This window comes from Nothobranchius furzeri, chromosome 15 (genome assembly GCF_043380555.1).
Source record: "Nothobranchius furzeri strain GRZ-AD chromosome 15, NfurGRZ-RIMD1, whole genome shotgun sequence".
In the NCBI taxonomy this organism is placed as follows: domain Eukaryota; kingdom Metazoa; phylum Chordata; class Actinopteri; order Cyprinodontiformes; family Nothobranchiidae; genus Nothobranchius; species Nothobranchius furzeri.
The window spans coordinates 36,567,475-36,585,769 of NC_091755.1; the positions used below are offsets into that span (position 1 = coordinate 36,567,475).

Consider the following 18,295-nt stretch of genomic DNA (forward strand, 5'->3'; position numbering starts at 1 on the left):
ACACACCACCCCCCCTCACCCTCTGAAACAGGCAAACAAATGGAGACGAGACGGAAAAAATATCGGTTGTTAATATCGGCCCGGTTTTATTTATCGAACCGATACCGATATGTGAAAAATGACCAACATTGGCCGATACTGATATTAATGCCAATACATTGTCCATCCCTAGTAATTTGGCTTCCCATAGTGGTAATATGTTGTTAGTAGGGTTGTCACGGTAACCCCAGTAAAAAAGTTGAAAAAAGAATAACCGTCCTGTTTTAAAAATATATATATTATCTCGGTGGATTACCGTGGCCGCGGTGTAGGCGCGGTGACCCTTACCAGCCACCATATCATCTGCTGAAGTTGCCGGCGGCACATGCGCACTTTGTTGTTTACAACCAAAACTTTCTTGAAGCTAAAGCTGAAATAATGGCCAAAGGAGGAGACGGCAGCACTCAGGACATTTATTATCCCTCAAAGAAGACAAAGTGGGAAGTACGGGCATCTTTTGGATATTTGAAGAATGCCAAGGGACAGTTGATAGAAAACAGCTATCCTGTTTGCAGCACGTGCAGAAAAAGTGTCTGTGAAAGGCAGCAACGCTTCAAATCTCATGACACATCTGCGTGACCATCACCCACAACTCTACAGTCAACGCAAGGCAAGCTAACGTTAGCATTTTAGCTAAAATGCGTGATCCAAGGATTTGGGTTGAGGGAGAATGCAACGAGTCGCTGTATAAAGCAGCCGCAGCGCCGCTACCTGCATATAAACAGTGTCGCGGACACCTCCATGTTGAAATGACGCTAAGCATTACGGGGCTCCCAGGGGCAGATAAGAGTTGGTCTCTCTCCGAGAATAATTATGAATTTAACAATGATTACTGCCTGATGACATTTTCCCAAATCTGCAAAGCTCACTGGAAGGACACAAACCGAGGACAATATTTTCCTGATATAGGGTTTATTACTCAAGTAAGGGTAAAAAAAAAGTATCTGATTAGAAGTCTACTTGAGTACTGAGTATCATCTTATCTAATATTTTTAAAATGATGACATCAAACAGACAAGAAATAAGAAGTTATGGGCAAATATTGGTATTTTAAAGACTAAAGGGAAAAAATTTAAACAAATAAACAACATAATTACAAAATAACAAATTTTAGGCTAAATTTAGACACAAACTGAGGACAATATTTTCCTGATATACAGGGTTTATTTAGTTGTCTGAAAATGTAACACATTTTAAAAAAAATACCGCGATAATACCGAAAACCGTGATAATTTTGGTCACAATAACCGTGAGGTTAAATTTTCACACCGTGACAATCCTAGTGGTTAGCGCATCTGAAAACTGACTTGCAAAAAATGCGCTCCACCAAAAGATATATTCACCAGCCGCCACTGGTATGAGCATTTTAAATTTGATACCATAGCACGAATTATAATATCACCCAACAAAGCAAAGATATTTTGCATTATCAATTTTTTATTCCATCTGCATTTGTGTGTTTTTTTGAATTCTAAACAAAAGTGTGAACAAAATACTGCTGAATAAGTTCAACAGGAGGTTTCTTGGTCAGCAGCATAACAGATGGCTCCTTCCATATGTCACATCAAACAATTATAGTTAGGGCGATGGCACTTTCTTCATAATTTTTGGGGTGTCCGCAAGTTAAATGTGAAGATACCAAAAGTGTCCGTGTGGAAAAGAAACAACGAATGTAGTTAATGGGATGTTAAAACAGATGAACGAAAAGAAAGTCCTTTTTTGGCAGAATTACACAAAGCCTCAGTTAAACAGAATGAGGCAGAAAACTTGATAAAGACCAGTGAGTACACATGGTGTTAAAACTCTGCTTCACTTATGGACTTAAACACAGGCTAATGTTTTCCAAATGTTAAATAAGATTGAGCTGTCTGGTCAGGCAGCTAACTGTGTAATATAATGTCGTGGAAATCTTTGAGGTATCTGAACTCTTTCTGAAGACAGATTACTATATTTAGCCTGCATGTCATGTTCTGTCCTTAGTGCTAAAAAAATCCTTCAATAGAGCTGCTTGAGATTACCATTTAAGGACAAAGTTCTCCAAGTATGAATTCTATCATTTATGCAGGCTGGAGCCAGTGGCGTGTCCAGATCTTTTAAAATGGGGTGGCCCAGGTGAGGCACAACTTTGTGCATGGGTGGCACCAATGGTTATGCTTTTTTTTTTTTTTGTTTTACCCCCCAAGCCTTTTGTGGACAACGAAAAGCCTATTTAAAGGTAATTTAGTGTGGTGGCACCTGGGGTGGCCATCAGATTCCAAGGGTGGCATGTGCTACCCCAGGCCACTCCCTGGACACGCCCCTGGCTGGAGCACACTGAGGAAAACTGGTTCAACCTTCAGTCAAACTACAAAACTGTCTGGCAGCATGACAATATGATGACTATTAATTTAAAAAAAAGCTAACACATTAAACATCCCATCCCTGCTGTCGGTGCAAGCGCTGAACACATGAATACAGGGTTTCAATCATCTCAGGGTAACCATGATTTTGTTGGCAACAATCAAGTTAGCAGAGAAGAATAGACGCCAAGGGTGTTGCAGCTCTGCAGATAATAATATAACTGGTGTGGCCTGGTTATTCATGATCTAACTGGTGTCTGAAATAAAAAAATACAGCACCACAGATCAGAAGATGCATTATGCACAAGGCCTCAGACAGGAAGCCTTGATAACTGCCAAGTCATTAGCATGTGCAATCTTCTTGGGACGTGTTTAGCTGTTGCTTTCTGCTTGCCTCATTTTGCCCCAACAGATATGACTGAAGCACAGGAGGAAGTTCTGCAGCCCAAGGTCAGCAGGGCATGTGTGCATCTGTAGTAGCGTAGTTTAATCTGACTAGGGCTGCAGCTATCGAATATTTTTGTAATCGAGTCCTCTATCGAATCTTTTATCGATTAATCGAGTACTCTAATAAATTACCCTTTTGTGTTTGTAAACCATTATATCAAATAGCATGTTATAAAATATGAAAGGCCTCTTAAGATGAGCATGCAATTGCCAGTTATTCTTCAAGTTTTTTTCAAAATTTGTTTTCAAAACTTCAGCACTTCAGCTTTACTTCACAGTAAACAAATGCGAGCGGCTGCGGCCCAAACAGCACCAGAACCGCTCACGGCGTGTGCGCAAACATGGCTCGCCAGCCATTTCCCTACTAACACACGTCCGGTTTAATTTCTACACTTTTTTTCTCTCACACAATAACAAGGATTGTCGAGAAAGCATGTTTGCCGTGGTTATGTCAAATTATACTGATCACAGAACATTTATTTACTTTCTTTCGTTTTCCTCCGCCACTCACATAAATACCTGTGTCCTCCTGCAGCAAACCCTCGGGACAACGGACATCAATAACAACACAGTAAAAAGTCTGACGTGTTGTGTAAAAACAGCTATTTTTAGCACATTTTAGGTCTGACGTGTTGCCACCAGACACACAGTGTGAGCTGAAACTGAGCGCTACAGACGAAAAAGTTGCTCAGTGTCCGCAGAATATAGAGCGGACCTCCGAGTCCGCTTGCAGAAGTGACATTTACATGTGGATGTCAGGTGCTGCAGCATGGAGGATGTGGTGTTGTGGTAGGCTAAATCCATTCTACAGTATTTACACTGGACTACGTTTTCCACCTTCCGACGTGAAAAATGGTCCCACACCTTTGACAGTTTCTGTCTTTTTCGCACTCCACCGCGGTCCACGTTACATTCGCTACTCGCGTGTGCATTCAGTGCAGTGTGTATGTGCGTCACTTATTTTAGTCCGGGTGAAACATGACCCAGGGCGATTGCAAAGCCAAGAATTAATTAAACATGACTCAAACTAAGCCTCGAGGCAGAGAATTTGACTCGAGGCTTTTTTGTACTCTGATTATTCGAGGTACTTGAGGAATCGTTTCAGCCCTAAATCTGACTGCTCTCCAGTTTCTGTCATATAGATAACAGAGCATGTTTGCTTAGGTGGTACAAGGATGATGACATGGAGCTGGTTCTACTGCCTCTATAAACACTCTAATCGCAAATGAAAACCATCCGTTTTCCATTTCAAAAATCATATGCTTTTACGAGTCATTTGAAAACTTCCCTTTTTATGACATCACTATAAGCTCTACTCGGAGCCCCTCGCGGATATCCGTCCTCCTCACCTCATAGCAGACAATCAGAGTGGGGCATGACTAGCAACAGCTTATCTGCATTAAAGTGACAAAGCCCTGAAACAGATTCGAAGTAGGAAAAATAAACTCCTCCAAAATCAGATCTCCCGCTTAGAAAGATTGGAAACATGTTTATTTAAAAAAATATCACTTGAAAGGGTGCATCTTTAATCAATGTTGTGTGTAGGTACAATTTTTACAAAGAAATGTGTTTCTGACAATGTCCTAATATTTACTGCATTACTATTGACATCAGCTTCACTCTAATATGAGCCACTACACTTTGTCAAAGCTCAGAAAAACAACTTGGGTTTACGAGAAAATACTTAAATAGAATTCATTTCCTTAAAAATAAAAACCAGCATCCAAACTGGAATCCCATAATTTCCCTTCTAAATTAACTAACCTTTCTAACAGAAGTTACAGTGTCTGTATAAACCAAATCATGTCAGATTCTGCCGATCTGTTTTGTGGGGTACCACAAGGCTCTGTTTTGGGTCCACTCCTGTTTCTACTGTACATACACCCTCTTGGACAGATAACTGATTGTTTTCATAATGTCTCATCACCTATATGCAGATGATATTCAGCTATACTGCTCCTTTAAGAATTCTGAATTACTAGAGTGTCCATCAGCCATCACCAGCTAGCTAGAAGATAACTTCCTTCAGTTAAACTCTGAAGAGACTGAATGTTTGATCATTGCCCCTGAGAACACGGTTCCCCTGATTAGTTTAAAACTTGGTCATTTATCTTCTGCCATCAAGACAAACTTGAGGAAGCTGGGTGTTATTTTTGACCAATCTATGTCTCTTGAAGGTCACTCAAAAACACTCTTCCAAAACTGTTTTTATCACTTAAGAAAAATCTCCAAACTGCAAAGGTTGGTGTAAAAACATGAACTTGAAATGGTCATCCATGCCTTTATCTCCTCCCATCTAGATTACTGTAACACACTCTTCACATGTTTTAACAAAAAAGCCCTTGACCACCTTCAGTCGGTCCAGAACTCTGCAGCAAGGCTGTTTTGTTCTGATCTATGTGAAGCACTTTGTGATTTTCTGTCTGTGATGAGTGCTGTATAAATAAAATGTACTTACTTACTTAAAATGCTGTTAACTCGGGTGTGATGTCTTCCCCAGCTCTCTGACGTTTTAAGTAAATAGAATGCAGCATTTATTTATTTTTATTTAAAAAGGTGGAAATTACTTCAGTATCATAACTAAACAAATGGGTCACTGGATATTTCCTCCACTGGGTCTTTTTAACAGGAAAAAAACCCACTAAACTAAATTTCGGTCCAGCCAGTTAACCCAGTTTTGCTACTTCACGATGCATTTTTATGACTGACCTAGAAACGGTTTCTCTTTTTCAAAAGATAATCTTAAATGTGCATGCAACTATAACTGAGCCTTGTGCTAGTGTGAGTGCGAGTGTAGCTTCACAGTTTGTTAAACTTGTCCCTGTTAGGACATGCCACAGTCCAACTCGGTTTCCCAGCATTGCTCTCACAGATAAATGAGTGCTTCTGTCAACAATGCAAAGCCGTGCTTTTGAAACCTTAATCACGACGGCCAGCTCGTGGCTTTAGGTGCAGATAAGTGTGCCTGAAGCTCTGGGATTTTTCTTTGTCTCAGCTGACAGTGAAGCAAGCCACCACAGGCAGGCAAAAAGCCAGTGTTTATTTTCACCAGTCCATGCCCAGTAACGCTAGCATCTGCCCACCAACACTAAGTGGGGGGTCCCAGGCTTGTCCCCACCACACAGCAGCAGCTCCTAAATTACACTTTGTTCCTTTACCTGCAGACCCACGACAGCAGAAGAAAAAAACACTGTTGTGTTTTACTGGTTCATGCAAATGACCTAATCCGTGGTGGCCTCCGCGCTTTCTACCGAATAAGGAAACAGGAGTTGATTGGTGTTTACAGGACAGGAGGAGGATGGGGCATTAATGGCGGAAAACAAAAGCAGTTCACAACTTTCAACAGTGGTCTCCTGCGTGTGTGTGTGTGTGTGTGTGTGTGTGTGTGTGTGTGTGTGTGTGTGTGTGTGTGTGTGTGTGTGTGTGTGTTGCTGCCCAGCAACCTAGTAAATAATAAATTCTTTGGCTATTTTTTACACTGTGACACTAATAAAAATGAATGGCTTAATAAATGCATTTGAATTATTTAAGTAGCAACTTATTATATTTTGTTGATCATTCCCTCCCCCAACTCCGATTGGTGGAAAAGGTGTTCTGTGATGCAAAGAAGGTTCAGGACCAAAATTTTTATTAAAAAAATAGCTCAGGAATCATCTTCAATAATTGATTCAGAGCCACAGCTCAATGATAGGTTCAATAAGTAGCACTCACCACTGTGTCCTTATGCCAAAAACTCACATTTATCTTCAGTAAACATTACCAGTTGTTCTCAAAGTTCTTGGTGCAATACTAACAAGATAAACAGGGGCACTATTGTTTACAGTTTTTAGCATGAAAAGGCCAGAATTCCTGTAGTGTGGCCTAGATTAAAGCACTAGAACAAAAAAAAAAATCAATGAACACTGGAGTCAGATGCTACTCACAATGCATTGTGACAACCGAAACCATAGCATTCATCTCAGATGAATAGTAGTTTCTAAATAAATATCTGATCAATTTTATGTGAGTAAGGATGCATATAAATGTTTTTTATTCCATTGATGTATAATATTTTTATGATTCAAGAAGTTAAAATAAAAATTTATATTTCTAGTAAATGAAAATGTAACTATTTAGTTTATGGGGCAATTTTAAATACAACATAGTTTATGTTTTCATATTATGATACATTTCTATGCATCAACTACATGTCCTGAATAGAATGGACAATAAACTTAAACGGAGTTAGTGGCCATTTGAATCAAACTTCCCGACAAATTGAAAACAAAGAAGAAGAAAAAAAACATTTTACCAATGGGCTGACAAGGTTTTGCAACATAGTACTTTCTGGGAAAGTGGGAGCTAAATTTAAGAGGCTAAGACTCTTTGATCCATAAAATTAAATAACCATAGTGCCACTCCTTTATGTAGGCTTTAAGTAGGCTATGTAAATATCATCCATCCAGCCGGCCATTTTCAGACACTTATCAAGGGTCTGGCTGCAGGGGCCTAAGCAGGTAGGCTCACACCTCCCTCTCCCCCAGCTACTTGGGCCAGCTCCTCCGGGGGAATCCTAAGGCGTTCCCTGGCCAGCCGTGAGACATAGTCCCTCCAGCATGTCCTGGGTCTCCCTTTAGGCCTTCTCCCGGTTGAACGTGTTCAGTCACTACCCAAAGCTCGTGACCATAGGGCAGGAACGTAGATTGACCAGTAAAGCTTTTCCAACCAGCTCAGCTCTCTCTTCACCACGACAGGTCCATGTAAATATGTCAGTTTAACTCAAGTCAGAAAAAAAAAGCAAATGAAAAAGGCAAAAAAAAATTATGCTATAGGGTGAGTTTTTAAATAGTTTAGTAAGTAGCCCGAAAGTTCCCAGAATGCAGTGTGCAGGGTAACATATTGTGGCTTCATGGTATCGCCACTAGGCTTATAGGGAGCCTAAGTCACTTCCGCATCACGGGTCCCCGAAGAACAAAAAAATGAATGCAAGTCAACGGGGCTAAAAATGCTATTTTCTAATCCGCTTTGCCGTACGCCCTGGATCACACATATGTTGTACTGCAATTGAAATGAAAACTAATGATGGGCATTTCGACCATGCCAGTCGCATACTTTGAGATTTATTAGCTTGTTCGTAATTAGCATGACTACACGCTAGAAATCGGCACGTCGCATATGTGACGTCGCCACGTAATCTCCTCTCCCCTAACATAGCTGCTACTTACCACATGACCAGATTTATGGTGGTTCATTCCTCCTGTGGGAAGTTTGTGGAACTTACAGCCCTTTTCTCTCAGTTTTCTCCGTGTCTGGTTCGATGACGTCACTTTCGTGAAGCGCATTTGTAGTTCTGGACTTATTTTCACACATAACCTAATATATCGTTCCCCCTGTTCAAAAATAAGCACGTTCTTGATATCAAAATGAGTCTTTAAAATTCACGGACATCATATGTGAAATCCATGGCACAAAACAAGCGGAATTAGAAAATAGCATTTTTAGCCCCCATTGACGCTTTCATTTTTTGTTCTCCCGGGGACCCATGATGCGGAAGTGACTTAGGCTCCCTATCACTAAAAACATTATAAATGTGTTTAATGGTTTTTGATGTTGGTGTGCCCCCTCAAAAGAAGATCCCATCTGGCCCCCTCTGTCAACTTTCTGGGGGCGCCCGTGGAAACCCAGCCAGTGCCTGAACTAGGCTGAATGCAGCAGCTCTATGTGGGAGGGACGCTCATGTCAGCCTTAAACTGTAGACATTAAACACGCACAGGCTGCTATGAACACGAAGGCACCCCAGAGTGGAGGGGAGTGTTAGTGGCCTATTTATCCGTGTCATTCTGAGGGGAGCGGGCATTAGCTGTGCGGACACATCGGCTCCGCGCGCACACACGTATTGTTGTCTACCGGAGGCTGCTGCTCGGTTTGCCTTACTGACATCAAAGGCACCGCTCGATTCGTGACTCCGCAGCTCTCCACGTCTGCACACTTCACAAAAACTCACCCACCATTTTATATAAACCACAAGCCCCCAGATCACCCCCCATGCAGGAGGGAGAGCGGCACTAACCTTGGTCGGGTCTCCTCTTATCCACTTGTTACAATGGAAACGGAACACCATGGGTCTCCTGCTTAAGTTTCCTGGCGCTGGAACAAAACCGCAGCAGGCCGAAGCGGAATGGTTCGGCTCGACTGGAGCAGAACCTGTAGCAGGGGCGCGTGTGCGTCAGAAGCCTAGAGGCTTTCCTCGGTGTAGCATCGCCAGGCGACTGGGAAAAGGTTGTGTCTTTAAACAGCTGTTTTCCAAAATGGAGTTGGTCTGCTTGAGCCAATCGCAGCGAGCCTGAGAGGACTCCCGCTCCTCCCGGAGGCTGGAGCCAGATCCACGCCGAGCTCCGGGGACTGCACGCGCACACGTCTCCGTGTCAGAGGAGGAGGGGGTCTTTGTTAGCTTTGATGTCACCGCGGTTCCGCTCAGACCCGCATCAAACATCTGACGGGCGGTGAGATGAAAGCAGGGAAGCCCCAGATGTTTCCGGTGGTGTTTCTATTTCTGGAAAAACGTTTGAGTTTTTCACCACAGCCGCATCTCCATCAGTTCTGATTACAGCTGGTTTCCCTGCTCTAAACGATATTCTTCTTGTTCCAGAAGGTAAAGGACAACCCACGCGTCCATCAAGTGTGACCTAATCATCTTTGCTCTGGAGTTTTGTCCAACTCATCTTCATATCGCTGCTTCATCATTGCTACGGAATACAATTATTCATTTTATTTTAATTACTATGTGTTTTTTTTATTTCTGGACACACTTTAGTCTTTTATAAAAAAAAATAAAGCTTTTCTGGGTTTGTGTTTTAAAAACTCTTTGTGAGTAACTGTGTCAAATAGTGTGTTTCCTGCATTTTAACTCATGACTCTCTTCCTAGTGGGAATCTGTCCAGTGATCACTTTTCCCATATGGTTCAAACATAACCACTTAAAAAAAACTTACCAAATAAATCACATTTTCACATACCCTGACTTCTTGTGGCAGCTTTTCTCTGCTTTTACAGCAGCACTGTCAGTCCATAAGAGCCTACCTCTGCAAAATGCTGATTTAAAGAGTCACATAGCAACTTTTTCATATTTTCAAATCATTTTCTTGAGCCAGTATGTGCTAAAACGACCCTTTGCAGAGCTATCCAGCACATTTTGATTTTAACCCTGCTTCAACACACCTCATTTCAATTAGTATGTGATTAACAGGCTTCTGCAGAGCCTGATGAGCTGCTGCACAGGTGATTCAACCACTGAATCTAGTGTGTTGGAGCAGAGAAACTACTTGCTTGATACAGACTGTTGAGGCCCAGAATTGAATAGCCCTGCTTTATAGGGTTGATGAAAGGCAGCCCCCGCCCGCCCTATCACCCCTGTAGCCAGAATATTCCACCTCCAAATTCAGAGTGCTGCTCCGAGCTGTTGGACTTCAAATAATTGAGCTGACATGGCTGGCGCTGGAGTCTGTTTCCAGCACATTTCCCGCATGTTTTAGATAATGAACACAGCTGATTTGTTTAAAGAGACAATGTGTGGTTTTTACCATGAATTTTTACAATATCCATTGACATTTTGATGAAAATGAGTTTAAAGATTGTTGAAAAATATTGGCACTTCGCAACATATAACCAACCACGAACATCTGTTCTCAAATACACGGGAGCGGGTTTAAGTCTCCGGGCGACGCCATATTAGATGGCATGTTTCCTTCTACGGGAGCCGGTGAGGAAAAAACAAACGTACTGATTTGTAACAAATGGTTACAAAACTTTCACCATTAATAAACATTGTTTTTTACACATCTGCCTCTTCACTTGCTGTCAGTGATGAAAGAGAATCTGATGTGCTTGTCATTTTGCTGGAGGTTGTGCTCTCAGGGATTTTTGACCCTAATGGCCATTTGTTGGTAGGGTCTTACTTGAACACAAAAACACTGCTTGCTTGCAATGATTTAGGTATGTACTGCCCCCTATCGCCAGGAAAAATAAACAGTCACTTTAATTTAAAGTTAAAGTCCCATTAGTTGTCACACACACACACAGGTGTGTGTGCGAAATTTGTTCTCAGCATTTGACCCATCCCCTGGGGGAGCGGTGAGCTGCAGACACAGCCGCGCTCGGGAACCATTTGGTGGTTTAACCCCCCAATCCAACCCCTTAATGCTGAGTGTCAAACAGGGAGACATTGGGTCCCATTTTTTCAAAGTCTTTGGTATGACCCGACCAGACTTTGAACCCCTGATCTGCCAGTCTCAGGGTGGACACTCTACCAATAGGCCACTGAGAAAGGTCAGTGATGAACCACTCCTGTAGACAATAATGAAGACTGGAAAACATTTCAGCAGTTTGACTGAGGTGTTAAAAAAAATGAACACAAAGCAAAAGGATATGTTTGGCTTTTGGTTTTAAATATCAGACACTAGGGGGTGCTAAAAGCAAGCCAAAACTGCCTAGTCTGTAGTCTCCCTAAAATCTGAACTAATATTCTTCCCTCACGTAATCAGAATAGTTATGTACACACACACACACACACACACACACACACACACACACACACACACACACACACACACACACACACATATATAAAGAATATTTTGGTACACAGAATGTTTCACGTCTGAAAGGCATGCCATGTTTTAGAAGACTTCTCCTGCAACTATCCTAACACGCCATTGATGTTCAGTCATTTTTAAATGACCCATCAAGAATTTTGACCTTTAACCTACTAACCGAGGCCTGCAGAGTTTGAGGAGTTCTCTGGTGTTGTGTATTTTCTCTGAGCACTAGACTGTACCGTATAATGTCACAATCAACTTGCTGGGACATGTTTGCAAAATCTTTAGGGACTCAAGAAGCCAGTTTGAGAAACTCCGACAAGGACAGATGCAAAACAATGCTATGAAAATCCCACCGACTTCCCCTGGGACACCAGCATACCCATCCAATGCCAAACATAAAACAAACATGTCACAAATAGCACGTCCTGTATTAGGGCTTTACTTTACCAGCTACACCAACAATAAATACCCTGCAACATGATACAGCTTATTGTTACAGACATGTCAGAAATAAAAACAAACTATTTCACAAAAATACTCAGATTAGCTTTGGACAGCTGCAAGTAGAAAAATGCAAGAATATTGCACATTTCTGTACCCGCGTTCCATTTGGCAAACCAGAGGTTTAAAGAGTCATGTGATCTGCAACGGTCCTTAATTAAGACTGAATCATGAAACAAAGAGTCAAAGTTTAAAAAATATCATAAGGCAGATTATCAAAACTCCTGAAATAATCTAATGAGCCAGAAAAATAAACAAAGGCGCTGAAATGATGCACAATTCTGAGTTCTTTGTCTTACCCAAAATAGCCACTTATGTCTAATTTCTACAATATTGTCTGACGGACCTGTCCTGATGATCAGGCACAGGAGTATTGCTTTGGTGCACACCATAACATAACTCATACGACACATTAAGGCGACGCTTTTGAAGATTGCACAAACATTTTGGGGCAATTCAATCACACGGCCTGAGTATTCATCATGATGCTTACTGAGTATTCGTCATGATGCTTTAACACTGCCATAGTTAAAATAATATGCGGAATATTCAGAATATTAATTGAATTTGTGATCACCTGGAAATCTTAAAAACAGAAATGAGACTTTTAATAGGTGTAATTAATAGTTTTTCTTTTGCTGCTGAAGCAGCCGTGAATCAGCTGCTTTGTTCTGAGGCAGCATTTAAAGTGTGCTGCCAGTAAAACAATCAGTGGACACGATTTTCCATCCATCAGCAGCCTCTAATGGTAACTTCCAGGTGTTATCACAGGGTCCCCAGACAAGGTTTCTGCGTGCAGATGCCTGTTGGTTTTTCTGACAGGACTGATGAAACCTCACCTCCGCCGAGCACAACAACAAAGATTAGCAGGAGTTTAATAGGAATCATGAGCTAAATCTGCTGTAATGACTCGCTGTTTAAACACCGGGGTTGATTCATGATCTGGCTCGTGTCTATTCAGCAGAGAGTCTGGGGCGGCCTCGCTACACGACCGAATGCTGGGCTGTGTGTGAATTAAACATTCCACATAAAGTAGTGCTACTTAGTAAAATAAATCATGTACAATATTGGCAACTCGGCCCGTGAAAAGTCTCCACACCAGCTGGATGTCCTCTCAGTGAGAAGCTCTGCGCATCAGTAACAGTAGTAGAGCTGGGAGCGAAGCCCCCTGAAGGTGTCCTCGTCCTTCCCACCGGCCCCTTCTTCAAACAGCATGGAGTCTGGGAGCACCACGCCCTCTAGTGGATCAGGCTGGCAGAACTCCACTATGAACTCCTCCTCACAGTCCAGCAGCAGCCTCGTCCACGCCGCCAAGTCCAGCCGGCCGGCGGTGCCGCCATATTCCTCTGGCAGGAACGAAGGCGGGATGCTTCGGTGCAGCGAGCGCAGATCTGAGCCGTGGAGGACATACTGACAGACAGACGTGTCAGGCACAAAGATAGGAGAAAATTTATTTAAAAAAAAACGTTTATCCGGAAATTTTCTAAAGACTTGGTGGAATTGATATGTATAGCAGTACTGAGCTGTGACTGTTGGAGACACAAAAGTTTGAGAAAACACGAGAATTTTCTGTTGGAATCCACAGAATTTTGAAACCACAAATAAACAGTGTGAAATTCCAGAAAATGCTGTGAAATTCTTCCTGCTGTTGGTATTCAGTCCCAAAGTGTCTTAATTACAGACGTGGGTCTCACTCAGAATGTCGGATTCTGGTTTTTGTCTCCAGTCAGTCACAGCCTGGTGTCTTCGTCGCCGTGTCCCCCCACGTTCGTCTCATATTCTGACCAGAGGAAAGTCAGAAAAGTTCCACACATCCATGGCAACTCTGAATTTTTTGAAAGCCAAAATTTGCCTCGCAAATCTTTTGAACATATTCGATATTCCAGCGGCATGACAGTGAGGTCCTGCAGCTCGTGAAATAGAGAAATTATGCAAATGTTTCAAAGAAATCTGGAAACTCTCACAAAAGTGCCTTTTTACACCGAGCTGAGTCGGGTTTGTAGGTTAGAAACATGGTGATGTGGAGTTTTTAGTTGTTTCTGACGCATTTAATCGAAATTCATCGTTTACATGTCTTATAAGTGATTCTTTGAAAACAACAACAGGAAAAGTTGATATAAACGTTCTATCATGCAGAGCTGAGAGGCAGGTGGAGCACCCACTCACCCTCTCTGCCATCTTCTCCTTTAGGAACGGCTTGATTATTGCAAAGATGCCTTTGAAAATCCTGGGTTCATTAACGATGTTAACAGCTTTGATTCTGATCGGAAAACCATCCTGGGAATAAAAACATCGATAATCAGAACACACAGCTGCTGAAACACCTAAAGTGTAAAAAATAGGTGACCCCTAGCTGTATTTACATTTAAATTTGAGCTAGTCTGTAAGTAATGCTTCACATCCACCCTGTTACACCACAACTGAAGATTTCTGTCAGATAATCAAGGTGTCTCACCTGGAGTATGCTCACCACTTTTTTAGCAAGAAAGGGACCTGGATTGGAAGCTTGAGACATTCCCACTCCAGTGTAGTCGGCTAAGATGACAATACCATTCACCTGTGTTTCCTCAGGCTGGATCAGCTTCTCCAGAGTCAGGTAAATGGCCCTCACATTATCAACAAACGGGTAATCGTTTGGTTTCCATTTTCCTGTGAATAATAAAAACTGTTCATTAAAACACATCGAACTTATTTTATTAATCAAAATTAGACGAACTCCCCAAAGGAATAAACAAAAGTCCGACCTGGCCGGAGAAAGAGGACGTATCTGCCATTTGGGTCCGGTCGTGGGAGGACGGTGAGAAAGCCCAGGTCCAGGACATGTTTCACCGTGGACGGCTTCAGGTCCTGGAACACCTCTGGCCAGGCCTTTCGGCCTGCGTGATAATTAAGCAGCAGCTGCAGGGCTCGGTCGTAGTCGAACTTCCTGGCCCGCAGGAAACGCAGAAGGAAGGCATCATCCAGTCGGGTTCTGAGGTTGGGATGTTCCTTTGAAGTGGAGAAAATAATAAAATATTGATGCACCGATATGAAATTTTTGGGCCGATACCCAATATTAAGATCACTCTTATGGTCGATAACCGATATTTGCCGATACCGATATACTGACATTAATGCTTCTAAAAGCAGCAGATTTTGTATAGAATGAAAGTTATTAAAGCTGAATTTACGTTATCATGTACACACACACCACACACACATTTACAATCACTGTCACATGACTAAACAAATACACATCAACCCCCACCCTCTGAAACTGATGAAAAAATGGAAACAAGATGGAAAAAATAATGCTTTTTAATTTCGGCCCAGTTTTATTTATCGGACCGATACTGATATGTTAAAAAATGACTAACATCTGCCGATATACTGTGCATCCCTATAATAAAAACGGGAAATCTTGGAAGCTGCTGAAAGCTGAAAACTAAAACAACTCTGGTTTAATTGGATGTTTTTCTTTTTTTTTACTTTTCAAATAAATGTGATTAACAAAATATCAGTTGCCATGTTGTTCCACAGGCTGACAGACCTTGTGCTGATGTTCAAACATCAAACATCAATGTTATACCAGAATAAATCACTGTTCGCCAATTGCTGTTCAGCTGCTTTTTCCACACTAATGCCACACACAGGATGTCTTGGTCCTGTTTATGAGCACCAGTGATGTCTCTGAAGTACATCTCCACACCTTAAGAATCATGTCTCTCAGTGCTTGGACATCTCGAAGACGCCACTCTGGTTTTTCCTGGAGCTCCTCTCGTGCCTTGGCCTCCAGTTCTGGAGTCAGGGTACATGAATAGATGGGTGGAGGGGGTCCTGGGAACCAGCTGTGTCCTGCAGCTGGTCCATGGTCCACTGGTGGACAAATGAGGCTGACGGACTCGTACTGATCAGCCATGGATAGACTCGATAGACCTGGTCAAAGTGGAACAAGCGAGAAGCAAAAAGACATGGGACTAATGGGGAAAAATATCAGCAGATGCTAAAGTTTCACTTGTTCTGTTGCCTTCATTTATAGCAAAGAATGTAAGGCCAAATCAATCAATAGCCGTTCAAAAAGAATCTGTGTAAAAGGCAACTCAGGAGTAAAGGATTTGTCAGTAAAGCAGCAAATTCTACTAATCATTTTGTTGACTGTATTTTGCATAAATAATCGGATTTTACTAAGTAATTTAAAACTGTAAAATAAATATAAACGTGTAAAATAAAATAAAGCTGTGTTCAATTAACGATTAGCAGCTGCGGGGTTTGCATAATTAAGTAAACATAAGCCCAGAAAATAAAAAATAAATCAGATACTCGATAAGAACATGACCGTTCCATAAGCATCACGGCAGCGTTGAAGTAATGAGCCGCGTCTGCTAAACACGACCTGGCCGAACAGAACCAATGCGACAGAAGGGTACAGGTAGGGTGAATGAATACGACCTGGGAAGTGACTATTAGCCTGAGAAGCAGACTCGGAAAATACTTTTAAAAAACTATTGCACCAAAAATCACAACCTACCTGTCTGAAAAATCCCTTTTTTTCCGGGTAGAGAAATAGAGCATTCCCATTGGTCCATCTGCATCACGTGACGTGCTTCCGAAACAGTGCGTCTGTTGTTATGACGTCTGAGATGTGTTCATGGTCCATCGAAAATACGTAATTTATTGCTTTAGACGAAGAAACTGTTTTGTTAACTTAAATTTAATGTTTTTATACTTTTAATTAAAATTCATTCACAAGATAAAATATCACAAGGACAAATTTAATTTATTTTTTGGCATTCATCCACATTTGGCTGAACCTCAAGCAGGATAGGTGTGTCCAGGGAGTGGCCTGGGGTAGCACAGTCACTGCATGCCACACTTGACATCTGACTGATTCCCTCTCACTTCCTTTTAAACTGACTTTACATTGTCCACAAAAGGCTTGGGGGTTACAAAACTTAATACAGTAGATGGCAGCATGTACCTTTAACAGTGTTTACAGCCCCAGGCTCATAGAAAATGCATGTATTATTTTTATTCTTCTTTATTATTTTTTCACATTGACATAAATGGTATTTAGAATCCCAGTTCCGCCCCACTCAAGTTGGTGGCGGTAATGCACCAAGAAATAGCTTGCTAACCACCACAAAACAGTTCAAAGAGGAAGGCTCAGTGCCAATACTTGCTTTGCATCCTCTGCGCTGTGTCCAAATTCAGGGGTTGCATGTTCATGATTACCCATCCTCATTGGTTTCAGGAGAACGTGTTCTTCCATGACCGGCTAGACCGGATGTTAACTGCTGTGAATAGGGCTTGGGATCACACGTGATTACGCATAGCATTCTGGGATATGCGCAGAAATGTTGGCGGCATGACGGGTATAAACAAACCGTGAAAACAAACAGTAAAAACAATGTACACCATCAGTAACTTACCAGAATAAAAATACTCTGGAAGGTGATGTTTGGTCACCTTATAGCTGCGATCCAAGCGAGCCGACGAGACTTTGTTATTCTAGATACTTGTTCTCTGTGGTAATGCCTCCAACGCACAACACAGCAATGCTTTACCATAGTTATGAAACATAACCGATCAAATTAATAATAGAATAATTTAAGCTGCAAGGACGGGACTGGGCGAGCTGTTTACAGTTAGCCTAGTGAACTAGACCAAATTCTTGCTTTGCAAAGTTTGGTCTAGGCATGCTCCATTGGAACCTCTGCAGCTCCTACCAGGACTCTGGCTAGCCAATCACAACTCTCTAGAGGGGTTTCAAACACATAAAGAGCTGTGATTGGTCCATAATGGTGGGCCAATCATAGTGCTCTATCTGCTTAGTGAACAAATCACAGAGCTTTATCCGCTTTGTGGGCCAATCAGGGCACTCTATATGCCTGGTGGGTGAAGCAAGAGTATGTCACATTCATTGTCCAGCAGCATGCGGAGGTCATTTGAAAGACAACAGTAGAACCCGCCCCACAACCGAGAGCCATCAATGGAGCGTGGCCAGACTAAATAATACATTTATTTAGTCTGGCTTGCCAGGCTAGTTTACAGTAGTAACAAGCAACAAGTAAGGTCTCACATGCCTCCAACAGGGCAAACATGTCGGTGATGACATCACAATCACAATTCGGATAGTCTAGCTTTAAATAATAGTCCCATTGCCCTACTTCGGCAAATGTTGTCCTGTCACCTAGCAACTGCTACTGCACTAAGAAGGAATGGAGCTCGCACATGTTTTAAACTTTTCCTTGTTTTATTACTGTTTGAAGCGCTACAACAGCTGTACCACGATGGTGCGACGGTGGCACAGGAGTCAAGTGCTCGCCCTGTAATCAAAAGGTTGCAGGTTTGAGTCCCACTCAGTCTGTTGCTGTCATTGTATCCTTGGGCAAGACACTTAACCCCCTTTGCCTGC

General features: G+C 42.0%; 2 protein-coding genes across 4 annotated transcripts in view; both read right to left on the minus strand.

Moving 5' to 3' along the window:
* The window catches only part of pkig (protein kinase (cAMP-dependent, catalytic) inhibitor gamma), a 41,247-nt gene extending 31,321 nt beyond the window's left edge, over positions 1 to 9,926 (minus strand). The window contains exon 1 of one of the 2 annotated variants that reach the window (XM_054745734.2): positions 9,820 to 9,926. The gene's annotated coding sequence lies outside the window, so the exon portion shown is untranslated. Of the gene's footprint in view, positions 1 to 8,874; positions 9,331 to 9,819 lie in introns of those variants that run through there. The other variant, XM_015967012.3, reaches the window with a different exon arrangement.
* A 1,897-nt stretch (positions 9,927 to 11,823) lies between these two features.
* ttpal (tocopherol (alpha) transfer protein-like) lies at positions 11,824 to 16,502 on the minus strand. Of its 2 annotated transcripts, none has more exons than XM_015967014.3 (6): positions 16,409 to 16,502; positions 15,590 to 15,816; positions 14,646 to 14,889; positions 14,357 to 14,550; positions 14,068 to 14,178; positions 11,824 to 13,311 (listed from the first exon to the last, which is right to left on the minus strand). In XM_015967014.3, the coding sequence occupies exons 1-6, from the start codon at positions 16,470 to 16,472 to the stop codon at positions 13,036 to 13,038; spliced, it is 1,116 nt and encodes a 371-aa protein (XP_015822500.2). In that variant the 5' UTR covers positions 16,473 to 16,502; the 3' UTR covers positions 11,824 to 13,035. The 2 variants fall into 2 exon arrangements, with proteins under 2 accessions (XP_015822500.2, XP_054601708.1); XM_054745733.2 differs by lacking the exon at positions 16,409 to 16,502 and adding an exon at positions 16,201 to 16,378.
* Positions 16,503 to 18,295: the final 1,793 nt, after the last annotated feature.